The sequence below is a fragment of the Myotis yumanensis genome, unplaced genomic scaffold (genome assembly GCF_028538775.1).
Source record: "Myotis yumanensis isolate MYYU_CA2020_CCGP unplaced genomic scaffold, mMyoYum1.0.hap1 SCAF_7, whole genome shotgun sequence".
Classification (NCBI taxonomy): Eukaryota; Metazoa; Chordata; class Mammalia; order Chiroptera; family Vespertilionidae; genus Myotis; species Myotis yumanensis.
This window is the reverse complement of record NW_027223758.1, coordinates 63892671-63919548: the sequence shown is the minus strand read 5'-3', so window position 1 is coordinate 63919548 and position 26878 is coordinate 63892671. Positions and strand designations below refer to the sequence as shown.

At 40.7% G+C, this 26878-nt stretch overlaps 1 protein-coding gene across 2 annotated transcripts in view; it reads left to right on the top strand.

Annotated features, from left to right (window-relative positions):
• Positions 1 to 5481: 5481 nt before the first annotated feature.
• SPIRE1 (spire type actin nucleation factor 1) overlaps positions 5482 to 26878 on the top strand; it is a 115599-nt gene continuing 94202 nt past the window's right edge. Inside the window, exons 1-2 of one of the 2 annotated variants that reach the window (XM_070420693.1) lie at positions 5482 to 5948; positions 22012 to 22046. In XM_070420693.1, the coding sequence (XP_070276794.1) occupies positions 5615 to 5948; positions 22012 to 22046 (369 nt within the window). In that variant the 5' untranslated portion in view covers positions 5482 to 5614. The remainder of the gene's footprint in view (positions 5949 to 22011; positions 22047 to 26878) is intronic. The other variant, XM_070420694.1, reaches the window with a different exon arrangement.

Genomic DNA, 26878 nt, shown 5'->3' with positions numbered 1-26878 from the left:
CATTTTTCATATTAGTGGTTCTGCCCAAGAGGTAGGCATCTATCTGTCTTTTATGGTACCTATCACATAATATAATATATATATATATATGTAAAAAATCAAGTCACTGACAGATGAGGCCAGAATATTTGTTTAGGGAGAATGACATAGGGAAACTGAGGCCCTGAGAGGCGGTGAGCTGCCTGAATGAGGTTCCTTGTGGTATGTCAATTATATAAAGATATGTAGAATTCTACCATTGGTTTGGGTAAAGATTCAGTAAATGAGGTATTTGGATAGTATCCACTAACAAGCATCTAGAAAATATTTGAGTAATACTCAGTCTATATTCTGAGAATTACTCCCGAAATCCATTTATTTACAAATTAGTTGTAACTGGCCAGTTATTTAACTTTTACAAAATTTTTTCTTTGCCAAAAATGTATGGTGAGGGTATGGGAATAATGGTAAATATAAAAGTAGTTAATTGTCAGAGGTTACAAAAATCTATTCAGTTTGAACATAAGCAAACAGATTTTTCACCATTTTTAATTTTTTAACAGCTTTATTGAGATAATTTGCATACTATACAATTAACTAAAGTACACAGTTCAGTGGTTTGTATTATAAACAGATATGCAACCATCACGTTTTTTAGAATATTCCATCACCTCAGAAAGAAATCCTGTACCCTTTAGCTATTATTCTCCTGTCTCCCCATTACCTACCCCCTCCCCACCACCCCAACCTCTAAGCAGCTACTAATTTACCTTCTATATAGATTTCCCTATTCTGGAATGTCATATGAATTGAATTATATAATAGATGGTATTTGGTGTCTGGCTTCTTTCACTTAGCATAATATCTTTAAGTTTTGTCCATGTTGTAGCATGTATTATTACTTTATTGCTTTTTGTGGCCAAATAATATTTCATTTCAACGATATACCATATGTGTTTATCCATTTGTCAGTCAAATAGACATTTTGGTTGTTCCCACCTTTTGACTATTATGAATCATGCTGCTATAAGTATTCAGTATACAAGGTTTTGTGTGGGCACATGTTTTCATTTTCCTTGGGTATATACCTTGGAGAGGACTTGCTGGGTCATATGCTTATTTCTAGACTTTTAATTCTATCCCTATTATGCCAGTCTATTCTATTATGCCAGACTAAAATTTCCGTAAGTGTAAAATACTGGCTTGGCCTAAAATTTAGATCTATATGCAGTATTTTCTAAATCAAATCTTCTTACCTAATTGAAGCTAATAATTCCACCTACATTCAGAATCAGAATATCATCTCTCCTTGTTGGTTTAAAATAATTGGGGGCATGTGGGAGGCAGCTAATTGATGATTCTTTCTCATTGATGTTTCTCCATTCCTCTCTCTCTCTAAGATCAATAGAAACATTTAAAACAAAATAATTATTTCAAAGGAGAATCACCTTAAGGTGAAACATGACTTGTTTCGCCTAGTATTTCCCAGAGTCCCTCATGAATACACTGTTCATATACTTGACCTTATTCCTCTAACTTTTCCTCAGTTTTTATCAGTGGGTATGTAACTTGATCTCAAGGTAGAATAGGTAAATTTATAAACTTAAATGTTACAGAATGAAAATATTGTGGAAAACAATGGCTTAGTATATAACTTAGCAAAAAGGCATTAATGGTTATTTTCCAATAAATGTATATCTTTGCCACAGGAAAGAAAAAGTTAATTCTTTACAAGTTTATAGGGCAGAGGAAAGGAATTTTGTTGTGTTCTTCTCTGGCCTATGTACTTCTAGTTCTGCATATAAGGTCACATGCTAGTTTTCATGACTAATTTTAAAGGTTTTTAGTTAATATTCAATCTGATTATCAAAATTATGAAAAATAAATTTTAAATTGCATTTAGGATTGTTGGTGGAATTAGCTTTAGAGGAGTGATAATTTACAATGCTTTGATGGGGATGGAAGATAATTGCTATGGGGTATTACATCATTTAAAGTGTATAAAATATCAAAAGCTTATTCACTCATATCAGTATGTACAAATTTTAAAGCATCTGCTTGTTATGCACTCATGTTTGGTGGACTGAAGGATGAAATGTCAGGACTTTTTTCTTGCTCTATGCAAGTTTGGAGAGACTTTGTAACACAGCAGAAAGAGCTGAGCTGGTCAGAGGCCTGGATTCCAGTCCCACCTCTTTCATTTACTAGTCCTGTATTTTGTAATCTGTAAGTAGAGGGTAATAATATCTGACCTTCATGTTGTATAACTAAAGAAAGCACTTTGAAAGTATAAAATATCCCCCCAAAAGTTATAAGGTATTATAATTGTGGGCAATAAAAATTTAGGTTATGATACTGAAAAAAAAATGCTGTTCTATTTTTTTCCTTTTTGGTGCACTTTTCTAGGTGAATGTGCCTCTTAGGAGCAATTGTCTGGGAGTGTCTGGGATAAGCTTGGGCTGCATAGGCCAATTGTGTGCCCTGAAGGCCGTGCTCCCTGAAAGACTCAGAGCAGCTCAGCCAGCACATCCAGAGTATGAAGCATGAAGTACATTTATTCTGCAAAAAATGATAAGTAAATATGAGATGAGAAAAAATGTCAAGGATTCCATTTTTTTAAATAAGTACAACAAAATCAACACAAATTAAAATCGTATTCAGAGTAACACATGCCACCATTTTTCACAGATCTCACAGCACTTTGAAAAATATATTCAAATATTTATTTGAATTATTCAGATATTTATATAGAACAATTATTTAAAAGTGGTGATGCCACAGACCGGCGTGGGACTCAGTGTTGAGTGTTGACCCAGGAACCAAGAGGTCATGGGTCCTATTCCCAGTCAGGGTACAGGCCCTGGTTGTAGGTGCCATCCCCAGTAGGGGGTGTGCAGGAGGCAGCCAATCGATGTTCTCTCTCATGGATGTTTCTATTTCTCTATCCATCTCTCTTCCTCTCGCTCTAAAATAAATAAAAATGTTTTAAAATAAGTAAAAGCAGTGATGCCTCAGAATAAAAAAATAAAATCAGTGACATATTTGGGACAAAATATACTGTACATAAAAGGTATTTGAACCTGAGAAAATGGAAAGGTGCTAAGTTACTCCACATTATTTCTTGAACTCCTGAAAATATATTGATTTCTGATAGCCTTTGAGTTATCAACAGTCACTTTCTAAGAGTCCTGTGATGATGGATGGTGGGACTTATAAAATTTCAAAGGGTTATGGTAATCATACAAAAAGTACTAGATTATGCTGTCTTTGTGCAAAAAAAGCATCAAGTGTTTAGGTTTTAAATGACTAGATTTTTAATAGAACAGCTAGGATTTTTAAGGTTGATCTTTTATTTTTTCTGTATGCAGAAGAAACATCAAACAACATTCTACTTGTCATTTTGCCTCAACTTAATTTCATATTAGCTCACAAAGGCAAGAAATTTACTTAGGAAAGGAAAAAATTCTTCTGTTGTGAATTTGTTTTAAAGGATAAAGTTTTTCCTTCCCTAAGTGATAAATTTTTTCTTTTTCAATTATAGTTGACATACAATACATTAGTTTCAGGTGTACAACGGTGATTAGACATTTATATACTTTGTGAAGCGTTTACCCCAATATGATGTTTTTTAAAAATTTACATTTTAGGAAGAAAAACATTATGGCACTGAATCACAGGAAGGTTATATACTATAGAAGGGCTTTCATAAATTTGTATTGGGGGGGAAAAAGTCCATCTTTTAAATATAAGGTTTGGATTTGTTTCTTCACTTCCACTCTCTTCCTTCTTCCCTTCGTTATCTTTACCTGGAGATTTATTTACTGCCCTATGCCTCATGGATTCTTCAGTTTATTAATTCACTGAACTTGTCTGGAAGGGGTGGGGGTAAGGTTAAGGACAAAAATGCAATAGGTTTTTGGCTGTAGTTATCAGTGCAACATGGCAGCAATATCCCATAAGGCCAGAAGATGGTGATGTTGTCTATAAAAGTAGACCATTTCCAAGTTTTTCTGCATTGTTGAAACTATTTTAAAGCTCCCTGCATTTTCAAATTTCACACAGGATCTAAACTTTTAAAATAGGGATTTGGGGGAATGTTTTTCCACGTTTTAAATCTTTTCTAAATCATATAAGGAATTAGACCTTTTCAGGGTTTTGACAGGCATATAGTGCATTTTCACAGACTGGATTATGAATCCATCACTAAGTGAGGTTACTTTAAAGGGTTTTGTATCTCTTGTAGTGCATTATAATAAGGTGCCCAGGGAGAAGCTTTTTTCTCCCTCTTTAAATTTCTTATCCGTTTATATCCTTTTGCTTTTCTTTCTCCCCATTCCTGCTGTATGTATTGTGGTATCTTAAGCATTTAAGAATCGACGGTTGTAATTTCTACGGCAAGATAATATTGGTAAGTGTGCAATGTCTAGTTTCGCACATAAAGCTGCCTTTAAAAGATTTATTGATACTTAACTATGAATAAATTGACTTGTTTGATGCTTTCAACCCTGTAGGATTCTCACACAGGCCTAGCCTCAAAGTGAAATGTTGCCAATTAAAATTTTTACCAGTGAGTGATTGTCTAAGATTTATATTTTTTGCACACTTACATGAGTCCAGCAGGGCCCAGGAGTATTTTTTATTCTATGTCTAATTGCCCTCCATTCAATTTTGCCACTGTGTTGTCACTTCCACATCTTAGGAACAGACTAGGCCAACTGGCCTTTGATGATAGTGGTCATTGCAGACATCTTAGTGAGATGTACAAACATTACAAATGAATCTGGAAGGAGGCTGATACTAACGTCTGCAAATTATTTACAACATAAGCTTATATCCCTGGTCTATGCGTTTGGGAGAAGTCAGTAAGCAAAACCCATAGATCCCTGTCCTCATGGAGCTTACACTCAAGTTGGGAGCGGAGTAGGAGGTATTCAATAAACAAGATGTCGAAGTAAATGATATGGTTTGTTGGTGGCGACAGCTACCCAAAAAGGAGCAGCAGAGCAGGGTGCAGGGACGAGGGCGCGGCGAGGCCCCAGCAGCACCAAGTAGCCCGATCAGGAGAAATCCCCTCCAGGGCTGCGGGAGGCGCGGGAGGGGGCCCGAGGCCGCGCTGCCGCCGCCGACCTTCATTTTCTTGGGCAATCACTGCAGGCTGGGTTCGAGTCCTCCTTACACTGTCGGCACGCCAGTCCCGCCGGGACTCCGTGCCAGTGACCTCCCCATTGTGCTGGGGTGGCGACGGGTGGACGCGGCCGGGCCGGGGCGCAGCGGCAGCCGGAGCCCCTGACCGCGCGGACCAGGGGCGGAGAGCGCGGCGGCCCCCGCTCGGAGCGCGGCGGCGGGGCGGGGCGGGGCCGGCGGACGCCATCGCGTCGGCTCGGGCTGGCGGCGGCGGCGGCGGCGGCGGCCTGGTCCGGACCGTCGCGGTGTCCTCGCCGCCCTCCGCTCGCCCACGGCTGCCCAGGCCCTCGCGCCGGCCCCCGCCTGGTCCCTCGCGGCGGCGCGCGCGGCCGGGCAGGGCGGAGCCGTCCGGGGATGAGGAGGCGGTGGCGGCGGCGCGCCAGGACGATGCTCCGGGGCTGAGGAGACGGCGGCACAGGCGCGGCGGTCCAGCGCAGCGCCGAGCCGCGGGATGGCTCAGCCGGCCGGCCCGGCGGGCGGCGGGGAGCCGCGGGCGGCGGCGGAGGGCGGCGAGGGGCCGCCGGAGCCCGGGGAGGCCGCGGGCGCGGCCGGGGGCTCGCGGGACGCGCTGAGCCTGGAGGAGATCCTGCGGCTCTACAACCAGCCCATCAACGAGGAGCAGGCGTGGGCCGTGTGCTACCAGTGCTGCTGCTCCCTGCGCGCCGCGGGCGCCGGCCGCCAGCCCCGCCGCGTGCGCTCGGCCGCGCAGATCCGCGTCTGGAGGGACGGCCGGGTCACCCTGGCGCCCGCCGCCGGCGACGCGGGAGAGCCGTCGGCCTCTGCGGGTGAGGTCGCCGCCCCGCGCCCCCCATCTCCCCGGGGAGGACCCCCGCCTCGGTCCTCTAGCGGTTCCCGGGCCCCGCCCTTCCGCCCCGCGACCCCCCGCTCCCGTCTCCCGCGGTGGACCCCCCGCCGCGGGCCCTTTCCCCCCGCCGGTCCCAGGCCCTTCGACCCCAGACTCCCCTTCCCCTCACCCCCCACGGGAGACCCGGGCTTGGGGCCCACGGGGGAGGGGGACTGTGGCCGAGCTGGACCCTGCGCAGGTCAGAGGATGGGGTGGGGGCGGGCAGCGCACAAAGGGTTGTGGGGCGGGCGGCCGAGCGGTCCGGGCGGGCGGCCGAGCGGTCCGGGCGGGCTTGGCCTGCGCCCCGGGCAGGACGCGGACCTGCGGCGCGCTGGGGGGTGGGGGGGCCCCCTGGGGGGGTGGGGGGTGGGGGTGGGGGCCTCTGATAAGCTGTGTGCACACTCTCCGGGCCTGGCGACGCACCTGTGTTTGTGTTTGTGCTGTGGGAGGTGCTGTAAAAGGCTCACCTGCGATCTTGTGTCAAGGATCGTTAATCGGGTGTCAGGAAAATGACACCTTTCCGAACAGTAGTGATCTACTATTTTTTAAAAATTGGCCACAATATTCTTTCGGTTTGGAAATGTAAAGAAATCTGAGCCCTGAGGAGAATTCTGCTATTTTGGTAGATATTGGAGATGAGACTAAATAACGATTTCTTTAGTACCTGAAAGTTGTAAATTAACTCCTATTTACCTGTATATTAAAGTTTGTTGTGATGAAAAAAAGTCTTATAAAGTAAAAAGTAGACAGGATAGCAGATAAATAGGTAAAATGGGTTTTAGGGCATTGTGTAACGTGAATTCTCCAGATTATCACATACACATCAACACATAGCTGGGGCTTACTCACGTACTTATTGATGACGAGGAGGAGGTTGATAATGGTTTCTCCTATCAGTTTTACTCTAATTCCGTCTTCTGAGAGTCAACTCATAAAAACATTTAAAAAATCCACCCTCTCTTTTAGCAAGTTGATGGAAGTGTCAAAATGCTTAAGATGAAAGATGTAATTCAGAACTAGTCGGTAAAATGACATTTAATGAAAATCCTTCTCTAAATTGATTAAATAAAGAGGATTCAAGATTATGTTGTCAGTCCTTTCAATTCCAGTAGAACACTTGTTAATTATTTTTAGTGTCAGGTATAATTTTTAAAATATATTTTTTATTGATTTCAGAGAGTAAGGGAGAGAGAGAGAGAGGGACATCGATGATGAGAGAGAATCATTGATAGGCTGCCTCCTGCACGCCCCCAACTTGGGATCCAGCCAGCAACCCAGGCTTGTACCCTGGCCTGAATCACATGGTGACCTCCTGGTTCATAGGTTGATGCTCAACCACTGAGCCAAGGGGGCGGACTAGAATTTTTTTTTATTTAAAGCTAGCCTTCGTGATTCTTTTGAAATTATTTCAAAAAATTTTAGTTTATTTGATCTATTTATTGTGTTTAAACTTGGACTTTATATTAGTGGGGAATACTTGCAATTATAATTTATTTACAATATATTGTATGATATGAAAAGATACATTTATAAAATAAAGCAAAGCTGTGCCTTGAGAACCAGTGTTTCAAGGGGAGATGGTTGTGTGCAACCTGCTTTTAGATGCAGCATTGGTAGTGGGGATTTTCTGAAGGCACAGATTGTCTCGAATTTAATACTGAAGAGTAGTTTAAGTTATGTTTGTGGACTTACTAGTAGTTTAGTTGTCAAAGACTTGGATTCTGGTGGTAGGTGTGTTTTTTTTTTTTTAAATCAAAACCTTATATCGAGATGAAAATTTTTGCATCATTAATATGAATGATAGTATGTTGACCTCAATGTAATATACCACCACCTTTATGGAGAGAATAGTAGAGTTCTTTCCTGCGGCAGTAGTAATACACCTGTAATCCATCCTCTTCCTTCTTAGTTTGGCTCATGACCTCTGCTACCAATTGTGGAAAGAGCTCAAACAAAGTTGTTATAGTCTTGAGCATTTTAGGGTCATTTAATTTAATCTTTAAAAAAGTTCATACTAAAGATTATATTAGACAGTTTATTTCCTTCTAGGTTTTAAGAGTAGATGCATGGCTATGGAAGGCACAATGTCTTCTGAACATTTAATTCTGATTCTTAAAAATGCTGTTTAATTTGGTACTGTGCACGTTTGTATAAATTCTGTTTTTAAGGGAAAATGGTCATTGTGACATCTTCATTCTAAGAAGCAGTTTTTTCCCCATTGATGATTATATGTTGTCAGCAATTAAAAGCACTTATATTTTCACGTGCAGTTCATTGAGTTATTTTCTAAATGGAGGTTTAGGGAAATTGGGTGACTTGCTCAAATTCATATTGGTACCTCTTTGAATCAAATTCAAGTCTTTTAACCTCTAGAGTTTGTAATATTGTGAAATGAAACAAATTTGGTTTGAATTCGGATCATGATTCCTCCTCTTCCTAGCTGAGTGACCTTGAGTTCAGTCTTCTCATCTGTAAAATGAGATCGCTTTCTTCACAGAATAGAAGTTTCAGTTAGATAATATATGTGGCGTGATGAACACACTTCTCGGTATGGAGCAGGTCCTCCGTAAGTTTAAGTTCTGGTCCTCCCCTAACCCTGCGGTCCTTTCACACCACCGTGGTGCCTCTGATCCAGCTGTTTGGGACAAGTGTCTGGGTCAGGGTTTCTCAGCCTTGGCACTATTGACATTTTGTCTGAATAATTTGTTGTTGTGGGAGCTGTCCTGTGCCTGCATAGAATGTTTAGAAGAATCCCTGGTCTCTACCCACTATATGCTAATAACTGTCCACCACCTCCCCCTAGTCGTGACAATAAAAAAAGTCTCCAGACATGGCCAAATGTCCGTGGGGGCAAAATAATCCCCTATTGAGAGCCACTGGTCTAGCAAATACATGATGGGTGGTGCTCAAAATGTGTTCAGTGTGGAGAAATGGATCCTGTCTGTAATCCTCAAGCGAGTGAAATTTTCAGCTAGCCGCTGCTTTTGCTGCTGTTGAGTTGAATGAATGAGTACTATTGATTCTTACCCCTGTCAGCAATTTTACTCCACTTAGTCCCATAGAAAGAAATAGCACCTCAAACACTTTGTTGACTTGTTTTGGAATTTAATGTAGTAGTAATAGACTTTAGTTCTTGTTTACTTTTAACATTATTGATACATCCAGAATATTCACATTCATTTTGAATTAAGAAATTAGAAATATATTATTAAAAAAATAGAAAAATGATGAAACGTGTGGGAAGCATGGAAGTGAGACCAATATTGGAAGAAAACAATGAAGAATAATTTTCTTTAGCGGTCAGATACAACTTAGAGCCCTATACTAGGGGTGGGGAACGTCCGGCCGGGCCATATAAGCCCTCGAAATCATTTGGTTTGGCCCTGCCACGCCATTAGGGGTGAGTTAAATGTTTGACCAAAGACAGCAGGCTAATTTTTAAGTTGATAATTTTGTATGGCTTGCAAATGATGTTATAAATATCTAAATGCTCCCAATGTTTATGTACTCTTAGTCATAATATGACCTTCTTGTTTGGTAAAAGTTTATTACATACAGGCTTTCACAAAAGTGAAGTTTTCACTTTTATGCCATTACTAATGAGTTAAAGACATTCAGCCTCTTGAAATACAAACTGCTGTCTGTCAGTGTACTGGCATTTAGAACACATTTTGGTATACACATTCTTTAGAAAGTAGTCATTAATGGAATTTAGGTTGTATTCCAGATCTTCACAAGATTAGAACACTTTTTTCCTGGGATGCCACAAAGAATTATTAATAAAGTAGTATTAGAGATGAGACTCATTGTACGGACTCAGCAGCTTCTTAGGCCTAAATATCCATCTAACAAAAACAACTTTTTTCAGATTTTGGTTTCAAAATGTTTGATGTACCTTTAGCTTTAAATGTGTAAAGAACATTAAAGAATTATGATCATATCTTGATTTAAAGTAATCTTAAGATTGGTGACAGGTTTTCCTAGGAGGAACAATGAAAGCCTGCATGCATACTAATAAAGGAGGCCCTTGGTGTGGAGAACATTCAGGCTTTGTTTGGAATTTGAAAAGGGGATATGATCAGTCAAGCTTATCAGGTTCATGCTAATTTGGTGGGGGAAAGGGTTTTGGAATAATATACTATTTGATTTGAAAGAAATAATATTTGTGGAGAAGGTTGAAATAGTGAAATCATGTTTAAAAACATTAATTTTTTGTTTTCATTTGGTTTATTTCCCGAGTGTCTGCGTCCTGATCATTAAATGAAAGGAACACTTGAAATGTATGTGTATGTGTTTAGGGTAGAGGTTGGGGGTGGATGACATTATTAGGGGATTGGTGAAATGCTTTCCAATGACTATAATCGGTAAGAATTATTCCATTTGAACAATATGTCCAAATATGTGGGTTTGGTTCAGTCTTAAAAACATGCATTGAGGCATGCATATTAGCATAACCAAAGGACACAGACACGGGGGTGGTGGGGGCTTGTCCTCAGGGATGGGGTGGGGGGAACGGTAATATTTTAAACAATAAAAAAAGAAAAGAAAAACATGCATTGAGTTTCTACTATGTGCAAGCAGTGTTTACGTTTCCATAGTTGATGTAAACATAAATAGTTCTAGTCATTAAAGAAGAGAAAATAAAACAAACACAGTGGTACATTTATCATGAAGCTAATGCCGCTTCAACTCAAAGCCCACTCATTTACACAGGCCCTTTCTAGGCTCCTGGGAGGAGCTTTAATAATATGTTCAGATGGTCATTTGCAAAATTAAGATATTTTAGTTATCAGTTCAGATTGGAGAGAGAGAGAGAGAGAGAGAGAGAGAGAGAGAAACATTGATGTGCACTGTACTAGATGTTGAAGATACAGAGGATGAAAATGCACCCATACCTTCAGGATGATCACTGGTGTATAAACTAACACTTACAGTACAATAATTCCAAACAATAGAGACATGCACAGAAAACTATGTGAGCGCAGGGGAGGGAGTGACTTACTCTGCTTGGTGTGATGTTACACAGGTTTCACAGAGATCTATTTTCTGGAGGTCTTCAAGGATGAGCAGTGGGGTAAAAGGCGAAGGACATGTTAAGCAGAAGCAGTAGTAAGCACAAAGGATTAGAAATGTGGAAGAAGTATTAAAAACACACGCAGCAGTAATGCATGCGGTGTGGCAACAACATCCACTTCCCCATAGGAAAAGCAGACACTGCTTAATCCGTGATTGCATTTTTGCTGCTAAATTTATAAGCAGCTTCAGAGTTCTTAACAGGGTGCTTCAGGCAGTCACTACCAATTATTTGGAGTTGGCACAGGAGGTTAAACCTGTTTGTCTTCTATGCAGTGGGCACCTACTGCGCCCGGAGCATAGGATGTGTGTGGGAGTGGTGGAGGATGAGACAGGCTGGTGAGGTATGTTGGCTAGGATGAGGCTGTGAAGGACTTTTTTTGTGCCACACCACTGAGCTTGTATTTATAGTCTGTATAGGTGGTGTGTAGCCATGTAAGGATTATAGCAGGAAAATGATGTAAGCAGATTACTCTTTTTGGAAAGATTACTGGGAGCTTTGTAGAATATGGATTGAACTGGGTACAACTGAGGGCAAAGACACATAGGCATCTCATTCTATTATTAGGTCTCAGTAGTCTTTAAGTTGCCAGACCAGTTAGGAGTGTTATGGCCGTTCAGACCTGAGATGATGAAGCTCTGAATGAGGGCAGTAGGAATGGAGACGAAAAGTTAGATTGAGAGTGATTTAGGAAATAGAACAGAACATGGCTCTTTAGTTTTTGCTGTGAGAAAGAGGAAGGAATCTTGGAAGGCTTTCAGATTTTCTGCCCTGATGCCTGGATGGTAGGGAAGACAGGAGGGGCAGGATAGGGCGGGAAGATGATGACTTATACTTGTTGGAAATTAAAATTGGCCTGGAAAAATATTTTTTCTATGGAGTCATGTTGATTCTTACCACGTGCCTTTGCTCTTCTAGAAGGTTGCTAATCAGTTGTTTAATGTCACATGGTAACATGGAAAGAACATTAAGAGTTGGTTGCAAAAGTGGTTTTGACTCTTGGCTCTGACTCTTGTTATCATCACTTAGTCATAACCTGAGGCAAGCCATGTAAACTTTCTGACTACCTATTTCTTTCTTTTTGTTAAACCTTACCCAAGGATATTTTTTCTATGGATTTTTAGAGAGAATGGAAGGGAGGGAGGAAGGAGGAGGAAGAAAGAGAGAGGGGAGAGAGATGGATGTGAGAAAGACACATTGATTGATTGCCTCCTGCCTGCACCCTAACTAGGAATCGATCCCCTGACCCTTTGGTGCATGGGCCGACACTAACCACCAAGCCATACTGGTCAGGGCTGACTCCCTATTTCTTTATCTGTCATATGGAAATAGTATATGTCCAGCCCTTACAAAATTTTTGTAAGAACCAAATGAGGACATTGATGTGAGGGCATTTTGTCAACTAATACATGCTACACACACATTTCTCACTGAGCATTTCTTCCCTTTGTAAAAAGAGTATTTCAGGGTACTTTGATTCAGGATTGATAAAGAATTTATACAACAGTCTCTAGTACATGCGTGAAAGTCCGCAAAGTGATTCTCGAGGCTGAAACAATCGGAAGTATCAGCCTTCATATTACCATTAGATCTTAGTTACCGTAGATTTTTAGCATAGATTGTAATGGGCTAGGGAGAGTCTAGTACAGTGGTTCTCAACTTAGGCTGCACATTAGAATCACCTGGGAATCTTTTTAAAATCCTGATTTCTGGGCCTCATCCTCCAGAAATTCTGTTTTTTTGTTATGGGGTGAGGCCACAACATTAGTAACAAAGAAACAGAATTTCCGGAGGATGAGTCCCAGAAATCAGGATTTTAAAAAGATTCCCAGGTGATTCTAATGTGCAGCCAAGGTTGGGAACCACTGGTCTAATAGAATGTCAAGGAACGTTTAGTGTTTGGCCACCATTTGTAGTTTTAATTGATTTCTATATAAATATTATGTATTCTTGAATTTAGATTTTTCCTTCACTTTACCACTTTTTAACTTGCTTGATATGATATTCACTTATAATTTAATTTAGCCTCTTTGAATCCTTTGGGGAGTGAACAGAGGCTTTTTGTCATTAATAATATAAATGTAAATATGACTTTCCCTCTGAACTCTTGGAACCAGTTTCATTTGAGATTTGTAAGATTACATGAAATAGTTGGCCTATTTATTGCTGGTGTGTATAAATTTAAATTTTATTGGTTGGAAATTATTAAAGTTCATTAAAAATTTGTTTAATGATAGTTCTTTAACTCTGACCTTCTTTTGTGATTGATGATATAAATATTCTATTTGTAGTTTAAAGAACTTAATATTTTACTCATAGGTATAGTGAAAATGTATAACTTGTGAAGTTAGTTACAGAAAGAAGGTGTTTCTTAATATATATATATATACTAGAGGCCCAATGCATGAAATTTGTGTACTAGGGGGGCCCTCAGCCCAGCCTGTGCCCTCTCACAGTCCGGGAGCCCTCGGGGGATGTCCAACTGATGGCTTAGGCCTGCTCCCCCCAGGGAGCAGTCCAGGAGCCCTAGGGGGATGTCTGACTGATGGCTTAGGCCTGCTCCCCCCGGGGAGCAGGCTTAAGCTGTCAGTTGGACATCCTTAGCATTGCCACGGAGGCGGGAGAAGCTCCTGCCACTGCCACTGCACTCGCCAGCCATGAGCCTGACTTCTGAGCGGCGCTCCCCCTGTGGGAGCACACTGGCCACCAGGGGGCAGCTCCTGCATTGAGCATCTGCCCCCTGGTGGTCAGTGCATGTCATAGTGACTGGTCGTTCCGTTTGGTCGATTTGCATATTAGCCTTTTATTATATAGGAGATATATACACACACACACACACTAGAGGCCCGGTGCACAAAAATTTGTGCACTGGGGTGGGGGGGGCGTCCCTCAGCCCTCCTGTGCCCTCTTGCAGTCTGGGACCCCTCGGGGGATCGGGCCCAAGCTGGCAGTCAGACATCCCTCTCGCAGCCTGGGAGCCCTCGGGGGATGCCCACTTGCCAGCAGGGAGGAGGCCTAAGCTGCAGTCGGACATCCTTAGCACTGCTGAGGAGGCGGGAGAGGCTCCCACCACCACCGCTGTACTGGCAGCTGTCAGCCTGGCTTGTGACTGAGCAGAGCTCCCCCTGTGGGAGCACACTGACCACCAGGGGGCAGCTCCTGCATTAAGCATCTGCCCCCTGGTGGTCAGTGTGTGTCATAGTGACCAGTCATTCCCAGTCATTCTGCTGTTAGGGTCAATTTGCATATTACCCTTTTATTATATAGGATAGAGGCCTGGTGCATGGGTGGGGGCCGGCTGGTTTGCCCTGAAGGGTGTCCCGGATCAGGGTAGGGGTCCCCACTGGGGTGCCTGGCCAGCCTGGGTGAGGGGCTGAGGGCCGTTTTTAGGTTGCCCACACCCTCTTCAGGGAGGGGGGTCCTGCTGGGGTGCCTGGCCAGCCTGGGTGAGTGGCTGATGGCTGTTTGCAGGCTGGCCAGGGCCCCCAGCCACTCAAGCTCCCAGTGGAGGCTGGCTGGAAGCAGGTATCTGGGGTTTATTTATCGTCTATAATTGAAACTTTGTTGCCTTTAGCGGAGGCCAGAGCCGGCCAGTGCAGGCAGGAAGCTTGGCTTCCTCCATTCCCAGGGCAACCAAGCCTCCTGCTTGCTCCAGCTCCGTGGCTGCCGGCCGCCATCTTGGTTGGGTTAATTTGCGTATAGTCACTCTGATTGGCTGGTGGGCGTGGCTTGGGGCATAGCGAAGGTACGGTTAATTTGCATGTTTCTCTTTTATTAGATTAGATGGTTAAATAAAAATGTATGCCTATGTCTTTTTTTTTTAAACAGAATATGATTATATTTAATGCACAAGTTTGATACAACCAAAAAGTAAAACAGCAGAGTAAAATAGTAACAAAAACATGGTATATCATTTGCAATGCATGAGAAATGGTTAACATCTTTAGTTATAAACAAGCTCTTAAAATCCAGTGACACTATAATAATGCAAGGAAGCTGGAAAAATGAAATGAAAAAGTACAAGTGATGATTAAGCAGTGAGCATATATGATTTTGCTGAGCAGTGATTAAGAATAACTTCTCTGCAGGGTCAGTGAGCAGAAAATAAAGACAATGACACCTAATAGTCTACAGCTTTGAACAGTGTTGTGCAGTTGGAAGTCTCAAACAGGGGGAGGCAGAATAAAGAGAAGGACCTAGAATGAGGGGAAAGCTAACTTCTGAGTCTATATATAAATTGAGTATTTTTAGCCAGAGTAATTCCAATTCATTGGAATTTTTTCAACAAGTTAGTTGAATAAATTCAAAAGGAATAATATAAAAGCATGTTTAATGCAGAGAAGGTATGGTTAATTTGCATGTTTCTCTTTTATTAGATTAGATGGTTAAATAAAAATGTATGCCTATGTCGTTTTTAGAATATACACAATCTTGACAGAGGATAAGTAAATATTTGGATAAGTGGATATGGATGGCAGTTATGGTGCTGTATCTAAAGGACCTTAACTTTGGGGATACAAGTACCTGAGGTAACTCTCTGACAGGGTGCCTTTTGGCTAGGATGGTCTCACACATGATCAGATGCCACAGTGGCAGAGGAGATTCAGAGAATACACAGTGGTATGTACAAAATGCATGAAAACTAGAATTCTTCAATTGACAGGAAATATGAGAACATTTGGGATTGGCATTTACTTTTTATGATTTGGTGTGGGGGAGGTACCCTCCAAGTTCTTTCTCTTGGGTAAAGTGATATAGTGCTGTGCAGTCAGTGTATTTTTGAGGTTTCATTTTGTGGCATAATTAATATCACATGGGAAAATTTTAATCAAATATACACTGTTTACAGAAAGAACCACAACTTCCATCATACTGTCCCTAGCACAGGACTGTCAGAAATGTGGCCTCAGCACTGTCACTCCCTTTTGTTCCTGTGGCAGATGTTGCTAAATGGACACAGTCACCTCCCACCTCTTATTTGCCTCAGAACTTTTATGAAGGTAGCATTCTGGACAACTACTACCAATCCAGTTAAAATTGGCACAGGAGAGGAAAGCCATTTGCAGTAAGTACAAGCTTTGAGTGTTGCCAAATTACATAAATAAAGATATATTTGAGTTTTGTTGAAAAAAGTTACACTGAAACTGAAGTAATTATTTTTCAGTGGAATATACTTGACATTACATGATATTTGTTCTGTGAGATGATAGGAAGTTAATTAAGTCTGCTGAATGGAAAGAGGAAAAATAACAGTAATGATTAAGAAAACGTGTTTAAAACTTTCATTTTAGAGCAGGGTCAGTTATAGCATGCTTATTTACTCTAGTGCATGGAATGGGTTTGGAGGGTTTGGGATCTGGACCAAACTTACTCCTAGATTATTGGGGGGTGGCAGTGATGTTGATGAGACCTAACTTCATGGAGGGACAGAAATCAGGGGTGTTAGTTCTGTAAAGCAGTCAGCCTTCCTCAAGAAGTCCAGGTACAGAGCTTGCTCATCTGATGAGCATAGTCAGAAAGGGCAGATAATCCTACTTAATAAAAGGCTAATATGCAAATCAACCGAACGGCGGAATGACCAGTCACTATGACACGCACTGACCACCAGGGGGCAGACATTCAACGCAGGAGCTGCCCCCTGGTGGTCAGTGTGCTCCCACAAGGAGAGTGCTGCTCAGCCAGAAGCTCTGAGCTGGGCTCATGGCTGGCAAGCGCAGTGGCGGCGGCAGGAGCCTCTCCCACCTCCAAGGCAGTGCTAAGGATGTCTGACTGCTGGCTTAGGCCCGCTCCCTGCCGTCACTTGGACATCTTCTGAGGGCTCCTGGACTATGAGAGGGCACAGTCTGGGCTGAGGGACCCTTTCGAGTGCATGAATTTTGTGCACCGGGCCTCTAGTAGCTGTAAATCAGAGCCATTAAGTGGTCTGTGCTGGGGAAGCCTGGTAGTTGGTTTAGTCACTGATATTGGGTCCAAGGGCTAGACGGTAGTCCTTAGGAAGATGACTGGCACTAATAAGCCAAAGCTTGCTTGCTTGCTTTTCTTTTTTATGCTCTCTCACTCTGGACCTGCTTACACACACTTGCTTCCATACTGGTGGCCATACCCGCTTTTGCTCACTCACTCTCATGCAGGTTCCCACTCACACACACATCCACTTGCATATTGGCGGCCTCCACTCTTGCCACATTTGTTCACATGTCCACACACACACATCCTTTGTTTATGAATTCTTTATGACAGACATTTTATACTAGGACTAGTTTGTTTTGTAAAGCCATTCTATAGCAGTTTATAGGAAGACATTGGCTTTTCTGTTTCCTGGGAACTTGTCTAGTAAATCTTAAGAGCATATCAGATGTTTCAAAATGAGTTAAAAAGAAGGGTCTAAAACAGCCGTGGGCAAACTACGGCCCGCGGGCCGGATCCAGCCCGTTTGAAATGAATAAAACTAGAAAAAAGAAAAAAAAAAGACCGTACCCTTTTATGTAATGATGTTTACTTTGAATTTATATTAGTTCACACAAACACTCCATCCATGCTTTTGTTCCGGCCCTCCGGTCCAGTTTAAGAACCCATTGTGGCCCTCGAGTCAAAAAGTTTGCCCACCCCTGGTCTAAAACAACTTTATTACACCTTTAAAATGCTCATAACTTTTTAAAAATTGATTTCAGAGAGGAAGGGAAAGGGTGAGAGAGATAGAAACATCAATGATGAGAGAGAATCATTGATTGGCTGCCTCTTTTATGCCCCCCACTGGGGATTGAACCTGCAACCCCGGCATGTGTCCTTGACCGGAATCGAATCTGGGACTGTTCAGTCCAGAGGTTGGCGCTTTATCCACTGAGCCAAACTGCCTAGGGCAAAATGCTCATAACTTTTGAGAAACTTTGAAGTTTTGCCTTGCTATCTAAGTTATCCCTCTACCTAGTGTTTAATTACTTTGACAATGTGGAAATATTTTGAAACTTAATGTTTAAATATAATTTCAGTTATTTCCTGGCATTGTATGTCATTACATAGTTAATCTAACCTTCTGACTAAACTCAACCTAATAAAAATCAGTAAAATCATAAAGTTATTTTATTGAAAGAACTAATTCACTGCATTTAATAATCTGAAATCTTAATTAGGCCTACCATCAGCTTAGGTTACTGGAATTGTAGAAAATAACACCATGGGATTCTGAGTTTAGAGGGACTTTTCAGGTCTGGTTCTGTGAAGAGAAGTGGCTAACTTTTGAAGGAAAACTAAAAAATTTTCAAATGAAAATTCTTTGGTGCTATACTGGCAGTTTCTAACTTAAATAATGAATGTTTTCCCAATTTATAAATGGTATGTAGCTGGGACGGCACCCCTGAAATCCTGTACCCTAACCCCACTGACCCCTGCAAGTGGGAATGCAAGAACAACACAACTACAAGCAGCACGTGATAGGAGGTTAGGAGCCTTGGAGTCTACTCTTCACTCTGTCATTTTGTGCAAGTCATTTGACTCCTCAGGCTCAGATTACTCATCTATAACATGAATGGATTAAGCAAGGTCATTTCCAAGGTTTCTTTAAACTCTGCTGTCATGTAATTGGGATTTTCTGATTCCTGGGTCAGAGACTGGACAGGGATTTGGGTGGCAGAGTGTAGGTGGTCAAGCACTTCATACTCACCACCTTTCCATATTTGCATGACTTAGTTCAGATTGAATAACCAAAAGATACTGTATGTTCTCACAAAAATTTTTGGTTTTCTTATAGGAGAGCATTTTTAGTTTTATAATAGAGATCATTGAAAAAATCTTATTTCATAGGACTTGTGCCCTTTTGACATCACTCTATCATTCTTTGAGCACTTCATTACTTTCTGGTGCAAAAAGATGCTCCAGCTTATTTTATAGCTAGAGGCCTGATGCACGGATTTGTGCACCGGTGGGGTCCCTCAGCCTGGCCTGCGGGGATCGGGCAGAAACCGGCTCTCTGACATCCCCTGAGGGGTTCCAGATTGTGAGAGGGTGCAGGCCAGACCGAGGGACCCCACGCCCCGGGCCTCTAGTCTGCATATAAGATCTTTGATTAATCTCTTCCCGCCCTCCACCTCCCCGCTTCCCTCTGAGATTCATCATTCTGTTCCATGTTTTCATGCTTGTGGTTTCCACTCCTCCGTTGAGCGCCTGCCCCTGCTGGTCAGTGTGCGTCATAGCTACCGGTTGGACGGTTGCTTAGGCTTTTATATATATAGATAGATTGCCAATTTCCTAAGGAGTCCTGGCTCTTTTGAGGGGGAATGGACTAGGTGTGCCCTTTCATAATGGGATGTTGTTGCTTCTCCTTCATTTGGAGGGCAGAGCTGGGAAATGTATGTTTTTTTTTTTGAAGGTGTGTAATACCTCTAGTTCTAGTTCACCACTGCAGGGCACTTTCTCTCCTTCCCATGTTTGGTTTGTATATTCCTTCTCTCTCTGTTGATGATGTCCAGCAATATCTCTGTATTTACTTATCTGCTCAGAGCTACAATAAATACGAAATAATTTCAGGATTTTTCACCAACACTACTACCAGCAACAAACCTACTACACAAAATTCTAGATTTGTTTGTAATTCTCTTTACCTTAAGAATATATAGCCCTGGCTGGTTTGGCTCAGTGGATGGAGCGTTGGCCTGTGGATTGAGGGGTCCTGGGTTTGATTCTGGTTGGGGCATATGCCTGGGTTGCGGGCTCCATCCCCAGTAGGGAGCGTGCAGGAGGCAGCCAATCGGTGATTCTCTCGCATCATTGATGTTTCTCTCTCTCTCTCCCTTTCTCTTCCTTTCTGAGATCAATAAAAATATATTTTAAGAAAAAAAAAGAGTATATTATACTGAAGATGTACATCCATGTACTCGCAAAGAGATTCCTCTGTTATAACTTGTCTTGATACCATCTTTTCCCCTCCCTCCGTTTTCCCCTTGTACAGAATAGATGCTCAATAAATATTTGTTCCCTTCTTGAGCTAGTCCTTTCCTAAGTTAAACTCATTACCATTTCTTTAGTAATTAAGTATAATTAATCTGCCAGAGCACTAATGTTTTGAGCAGTTATATAAGCAAATAAAAAGATAATATATGATATATATATAACTTTATAGCATGTAGTTTTATATAACAATTTATATTATAAAAACCCAGGGGCCCTAATGCCGTAATGACAAAAGACCGGTCACCAGGAGGCTGCATGTGCAGTGAGGCACGTGCGGGTGGGCGGAGACTTGACTCTGGGTCGCGGGACACGGTGGGACTCTAGGGAGTCCCACGGCGCGGCGGGGTCTGGGGTCCTGGGTCTTTCGCGATTTCCCGCTGGTCTGGGTCTCCCGAGATTTCACGTGCTGGGTCACTAGTAAATATATATAATTATATATCAAATCCTGCCACATAAACCCATATATATTGAACTCATTTTATCTATTCGTGTAATCTTTAATTATGACTTATATATCTTTTATTTCTGGTTTTGATTTCAGCTAACATTTCATATTAGGATCATTAGTTTATCAGAAACTGTGGGTTTCAACTTTATTTTTCATTTTATGAATTGGAAGGCATATAAAAACATTTTTATGATTTTTTTTATGGAATCATCGTAGACTCTAAGGTATATAAATTCTAGTTAAGCATTTAAAAACTCACAGGCTAATAGATCAACCATTATGGGCTAGCTAGGTGCAGGGGTAGTAGGCTGGGAAGAGGTAAAAAGGAGGCTACTGTTGGTGGAAAGAAAGAAGTGGGGCTAAATGTATATTTGAACTTAATAGAACTTGAGAAGTGTAGACTGGGGAAATAAAAAATTTTAGGCCCCAATATAAATGTGTTAGCTAGTCTTTCTGTTAAAACTATTTAATAAATTATTCTCTTAAAATAGCTTTTTTATTTTAAAAGTATGTTTTAGTCACCCAAATTGACAGAAATATATGCTTGTATATGTTCTTTGATAGTCTGTCTCAGTGATGAAGAGAAAATATTAATGTTGGAGCAGCCAAATATGGTTCATTCTAGTTGTTCTTTAGGTTATCTTCTATTGAAAGAATTACTAGATTAATTATATGGTTTTACCTAATCTTATATTAAAGAAAAACAACCATGATATATTAAAGAAAATATGAGTTTGAAACATGTATGCTTTCATTGAAATGATCACTGTACCTTTAAACTGCTTTATGCTAAGTGAAATAAGCCAGTCAGAGAAAGACAAGCACCATATGATTTCACTCATACGTGGAATTTAATGAACAAAGTGAACTAACAAGCAATATAGAGCCAGGCTCATAGATAGAGAGCCAGGCAGACAGCTCTGTGGGTGGGGGTAGGGGGTGAGTGTTGAGGGAGTGGTTATAGGGATTAAAAAAGAAAGAGAGAGAGAGAACTCATGGACATGGATGACAGTGTGGTGATTGTGGTTGGGGGTGTGAGAGTGGAAGAGGGTATAGTAGAGGGACTAAATGGTGATGGAAAAAATAAAATAAAATAAATATATTTTGGGAAAAGTCCAAGAGTCTTTTAAAGTACTTTAAAAGGCATTTTAATTTTTAAAGGCATTTCAAAAGTGTTTTAAAAGGTACCCTTTAAAAGTATTTTAAGCTATTTTAGAAAGAAAGCAAGACTTTAAAATTATTTTGGGTGTACTTTCATTAATTTGTACATATGCATATTAAAGATGTGTATGTTCTCTAGATCTTATTACAAGTAAGCATATCTTTCCCATCTTTTTCTTTATTATTTTCTGATGGGCCTATGTAAACTTAAATCTCTAAGTAAGACCTTCTGAAATATTTGGTGATTCTAGCACCTTTTATTTGCATAGTTTCATAAATATAATGAAGCCATGGCCAGAGTAGCTCAAATATTTTTAAATCAATGATGAAAAAGCTAAAATCCTCTGAAAGTAATTTTTTGTATTTTTATTACAGGTAAATTGGGATATTCACATTGTACAGAAACGGAGGTAAGAGAATGCTCAAATATTTCTTAGTAAAGCAGTTTTGCAGTCCTATATAATTTAGCTTTGAGTACTAATGGTGTCACTGTGGGTTTTGGTCTGATAATAATGTGTTGAGAGCAGGTATATCTTTTACATTTAGGAAGAGTAAAATGTGAAGAACTCAATGATCTTGTCCATGGTTTTAAAATGTCAGGGTGTGATATAAAGATAAGCTTAATCATAGTTTAAGTTTTTTCTTGAGTTATTTGTGAAATTGAGTTAGCTAAGATTAAGAGCCCTTAATTTGAAATAGTTTGTGTTTTTTTTCCATTATCCAATCTTTGTGTGTCATAATAAAGGAATAATTTAAATGTGTTGGACTCCTATGGAGCTGCCTTGGTGTAGGGAAAAACAGGGATGTGGAAACAGTGTTTCTGTAAGATTAATAATGGATTAATTGCTTTGTTACTTGTATAAGAAGAATTTTTAATTTTTAATAAGTTAAATTTTATATATATGTATATAATTTAACATTCTAATTGTGAAATTTAAGGAATTTCCACGATTCCAGGTGCTCCTTGCAGGAATTTCAAGGATAGCACCGAAATAGGAGGGCAGCCTCCATGAGTTAGGGGTGTGTGTGTGTTCCTTTCAGGAACTGTTGCATCATTCTTACATGAGGAGTCAAAGTCTTGAGTTTATAGCAGTGCCTAATTTTACCAGTAAGGATTTAAGAAGCTACTTTTCTAACTTATAATACATCTACATGTTAAAGCAGGTGTTAGTAAATTTTAACTGTTACTTTAAAATGCAAGGTTCCTAAGGGATTATATTGTATGATAAGGGAGCAAAAATAATTTACTATTTTTTTGTATTTAAAAGTTATACAATTCATTTTTTTGTATTTTCTATTCAACTTTGAAAGTAGAGATAATTTTTTTCCAAATTAGCTATAAAAATAGGCAAGTACTTAAAATTTTTATCTTGTAAGGATTTTTGATGTACTGTTCAATATGATATAAAGGAATGGGATTTGATTTGAGCCAAAAGATATAAGTTCTGTTTATGGTTTCTGGTGTGTCTTTCTAGCTATGTAATTTTGAGCAAGTAATTTTTTTCTTATAACTTTTGCTTTCATATCTATAATATGTTAATGATAGTCCCTGTTAACCTCACGGGTTGTGAAATTTTAAAGAGGCTATATATATGGAAATGTTTTGTAACCCCCAAAGACACTATTATATTTAGCCAGATGACACAAATATAGTCAGCATTTATCTGTATTTAGGTAATGAAATGTGAGGGTTTTACATACAAGGCAGAGTCATAAGTCTTATTATTCTGTCTTATGGCAATGCAAGCCATAAAATCAACTTTTAACGTATTGTTTAGTACTTGCTTTGTATAGGATTATCATTTCATTTTATCTCCTAATTATCTCCTAATCCTTATCCTTTGATCTAAAACTTACTTCGGTCACCAAAAGAATTGGAATCTAAACAGAACTTTCTTCCAGGTTTTAAAAAATATTATAACTACTTAAAGAAGAAAAATCACAAATAAAAATTTTAATCTGATATTTAGTTTACAAAATTGGTTCGGGGTATTTTTTTAAGGGTAAACAGTGGTGGTTACCTTTGAGGAGATTGGGATTTTGGATGGTGATTTACCTATATTGCTTGGATTAAAAAAAAATGAGACTGATCTCACTTATATGTGGAATCTATTAAACAAAATAAATGGATGAACAAAATAGGTCCATAGTCATGGATACATGGAACAGATCTCAGAGGGGAAGAGAGGGAAGGGGGCAGGAAGAGATTAACCAAAGAACATATATGCATATATGCATAGTCTATGGCAGGGGTGGGCAAACTTTTTGACTCGAGGGCCACAATGGGTTCTTAAACTGGACCGGAGGGCCGGAACAAAAGCATGGATGGAGTGTTTGTGTGAACTAATATAAATTCAAAGTAAACATCATTACATAAAAGGGTACGGTCTTTTTTTTTTCTTTTTTCTAGTTTTATTCATTTCAAACGGGCTGGATCCGGCCCGCGGGCCGTAGTTTGCCCACGGCTGGTCTATGGACACAGACAGTAGTATGGGGAAGGCCAGGGGTGGGGTGGAGGCTAAGTGGATGGGGGCAAAAGGGAGGAAAATGGGAGACATCTGTAATACTGTCAACAATCTACACTAATAAAAGAGAAACATGCAAATTGACTGTCCCTCCGCTATGCCCACCAGCCAATCAGAGTGATATGCAAATTAACCCAACAAAGATGGCGGTTAATTTGCATACACAGGCGTGGAGCGTAGAAGGAAGCCAAGTGCTGCAGAAGGGAGCAAAGCGGCGGAGAAGGGAAGGGAGCTAAGGCAGCAGAGACGGGAGCGGAGCTGAAGCAGTAGACACAGGAGGGAGCGAGGCAGCAGAGACGGGAGGGAGCCGAGGGAGCGGAGATGGGAGGGAGCGAAGCAACCATTTCTGCTTCACTCTGGCCTCAGGAAGCCCTATTCTTGCAGGAATCTTCCTGCAACAGGCCTCTAGTAAATAAAGAAAACAGAAAAAAATTAGACTGTCTCTGTATATACTTTAGTAATTACAATAATAAAAAGGAGGGGCAGTAGAGCAAGTGGGAACTTTTTCAAGAAGTTTGGTGACTTAGAAGGAAGAGAGAGCTTATGTAGGAAGTTTTGTTTTGTTTCATTTCTGTTTTTAGGTTAAGGAAGACAATATATGTGGTGGTGGTGGTGATGGTGGTGGTAAGAGAACCAAGAAACAGTGACACTTGAGTCCAAATTAGAGAGTTGGTATTTGCTGAAACCAGATGTAGGACTACGTCTAGAAGATGACTAGACTAGAGCAGTGGTGCTCGAAGGGCTGTGGGGAGGCGGCTTCCTGACACCCATTCAATGTTAGGAGAAAAATATTTTTAAAGCAATACTAAGACATTCTTTGCCCTTTTACTTTCATGGTCTCAAGAGTGTACAATGGGGTTTTGAGGGGCTGCATGGATGTGGAACTATGACTGATACCAGACTGCAGAAACAGATATGAGATGAGCCAGCTTTTATCAAACATGACCTTTAAGAGTTTTGTAAAAATGTAAAACAATATCACCCTTCTCACTCTTTTTAAAAATAGTTTTTCCATAAAAATGTTACTGATATTGTTTAACCTTATTTTTTTAAAATATATTTTTATTGATTTCAGAGAGGAAGAGAGAGGGAGAGAGAAGCATCAATGATGAGAGAGATCATTGATTGGTTGCCTCCTGCATGCCCCCCACTGGGGATCGAGTCTGCAACCCATGCATGTGCCCTTGACCAGAATCGAACCTGGGACCCTTCAGTCCTCAGGCTGACACTCTATCCACTGAGCCAAACCAACTAGGGCTAATCTTATTTTTAAATTATTTAATTTAAATAAAAAATTTCTCAGTTTCATTTCTAATACAGTAAATATTGATAGGTTATAGCTCATATAAACAAAGGCTCCTTGGACTCCTGAGTAATTTTTTAGAATGTAAAGGGATCCTAAAACTAAAATGTTTGAGAACTGTTGGGCTGGGAGATAGTAGAGGTGCTTATTCCTGAGAAACAGAATTGAGAGTTAAGAGAGGTAAAACCAGAGCAAAACCAGGAAGTTGAGGGAATCCTTGATGTAAGGATTTTAGCCAATCTTCTGTCAGTGAGAAGACAGGGTTATTTTTGAGAGTGAGGTTACACTGGATCAGAAGGGTGATTGCTAGAGCCTCTTTTTGCCCTTAAATTGTTTTTCTTTTGAGAAGAGATTCCTAGTTCTTTTGGTAAGTTAAAAGCCCCATCTTGCTGGTATAAAGTCCAGATTAAGAAAAAGGCTGCTAACAAGTTGTGTAGGTAAGTAGAAGTGAGTAAGATCTCCGGTAGATGGAATAGTATTGCTAGTTCCACATGTAATACAGGCTCACCCCAGCCTTTCTGAATTGGAAAGGGTGTTATTGGGAAGAGGATATGTGGTGGGAAAACAGAATCTCCTTATTTTTCTGGGTCTGTAGGACTCTCCATCAAGGTATGTGGTTGAAATACATAACTTTAAGTTCTACTGTTTTTATAGTACATAAAAATTGCTATGATTTATTTTCTACTTTTAATTTTCTCTTTAATGTATCTCATACAAACCAGACAAAATTATGACTTTAGAGAAAGCAAGGAGGCCATATATAAGTATTTGGTCAACTTTTATGTGATCTTTTACCTCAAGATTACTTTAATGTTTCTTAAAATCAAGTACACGTGACCCTTGAAAAACTTTGGGGTTAAGGGTGCTGATCCTTACACAGTCAAAAATCCATTATAATTTTTGGGGGGGGATTAATCCTCACCTGAGGATATTTTTTTCCATTTATTTTTAGCGAGAGTAGAGAGGGAGAGGAAGAGAGAGAAACATTGATGTGAGAGAGACACATTGATTGCTTGCCTCATGAACGAACCCCCGACTGGGGCTCAGGATCAAACCTGCAACCCAAGTACATGCCCTTGACCGAGAATCGAACCCAAGACCCTTTGATACACAGGCCAGTGCTCTAATCAGTGAGCAACACAGGCTAGAGCAAGCATGTCAAACTCAAAGGCTAACATGGGCCAAATAAGGTTTAAGTTTATGTGGGCCGCAAAAAACAAAAGCTTTAATTTTCATAGAACTGTAGGTTTATTTCAATAGAGACATGCTGAATACTAAGAGCTGAAATAATGAGTAATCGTTAATGAATATTCGTGTGGGCTGCATGTGGGCCTGGGGCCACGAGTTTGACATGCTTGGGCTAGAGCCATTATAATTTTTTACTCTACAATTGGTCCCTCATATCCACAGTTTT